Genomic DNA, 1411 nt, shown 5'->3' with positions numbered 1-1411 from the left:
TATATATACACGTATATAATAATACAATAAAATTAGTTTAGTATAAAATTATATAAAATTATTTAATATAATAACGTAAATATAATATATTTATGTATTTTAATTTTTTTTGTATGTATATCACATAATTAAAGATTATCTTAATAGAAAATTAATTAAATTAAATTAAAATAAAATTAAAAATAATAAATAAAAATAGATTCATACAATATCTCTTATATATATATTTTACTTTGTTAAGATTTTATAAATTATTAATGATACCGCGCTTAGTCTTCTTGAAAAAAATTTTAATACTATTTTTAAATCAAACAATTATTTTTTTTAATGGTTTTAAATTTTTAAAAAATGAAAAAAAAATAGGTAATTATTTGACAAAAAATATATATTATAAAATGCTTCTATTACTTATATTTTACTGAATAGTTTAATTGTTTTTGTACATCAAATGTTTTTTGTATATCCAAATCTTGTAAAAATAGAGTTTCTTTTTTCAATTTATTTAATTCATTTTTATTAATATATATTTGATCATTTATTTTTAAAATTGTAATTTTGTTTATGAAATAATTCAAATTTTCTTTATACTAAAATATTTACTTAAATCAACGTAAATATTTTATTTTAAATACAAGTATAGCATTAGCAATTTTTTTATTATTTTTATGTTTATAATATTTATAAATATTATTTTTATTTATAATAATAATATTTATGCATTATTGAAACATAATTAATCAAAAAGATCATATATTTAGACTAATTTTTTTAAAAAACATTTTATACTCCGTATTTCAATTTATCGCAATGCTAAAGTGTAGTTTAGAAATGCAATGTTGCCAAATTTAACATTATAGTTCGTATTTAATGATTGTGGTTAGATTAGTATAAACTATAGGGATTATCGATATATCGATATTTGTCCTATCATAACATATCTGTTTATCATACTTACGATGACTTCAAATCATGGCAACTATGGACAAAGAAAATTATATATTATTAGCAATCATTCGTTGACAGAATTTTGTTTCTTATCTACATTGTAACATAACCATATGTTTATTATTGATATTCGATTTCGAATAACGAAATAAATAAATAAATAAATAAACGTACGCAAAGTATTTTTTTTTCTTTGATATATTTGAATCAACGAGTTCATTATGATAATCGATAGAAGTTTTTTAAATGTGATAATATTGAGTTGTGGCTTTATGCTGGTATTTACAGCATTTCAGACAATGGGAAATATTGAGGTATGATAGCATCTATTATAATTTTCTTATTTTGATTAAAAATCTTTTATTTATTTTGTATTTTATTTTGTTTTTTTAAATATTATATAATTTAATTTGTTATATATAATAATTGTGAAAATAGTATATATGTATAATTTATATATATATAT

The 1411-nt window shown here is 16.9% G+C and overlaps 1 protein-coding gene across 1 annotated transcript in view; it reads left to right on the top strand.

Moving 5' to 3' along the window:
• Positions 1-874: 874 nt before the first annotated feature.
• LOC102673101 (UNC93-like protein MFSD11) overlaps positions 875-1411 on the top strand; it is a 29315-nt gene continuing 28778 nt past the window's right edge. The window contains exon 1 of the mRNA XM_006612341.2: positions 875-1259. Within this exon, the coding sequence (XP_006612404.1) occupies positions 1167-1259 (93 nt within the window). The 5' untranslated portion in view covers positions 875-1166. The remainder of the gene's footprint in view (positions 1260-1411) is intronic.

Source organism: Apis dorsata, unplaced genomic scaffold, assembly GCF_000469605.1.
Source record: "Apis dorsata unplaced genomic scaffold, Apis dorsata 1.3 scaffold_109, whole genome shotgun sequence".
Classification (NCBI taxonomy): Eukaryota; Metazoa; Arthropoda; class Insecta; order Hymenoptera; family Apidae; genus Apis; species Apis dorsata.
This window is presented reverse-complemented; position numbering and strand designations above follow the sequence as displayed.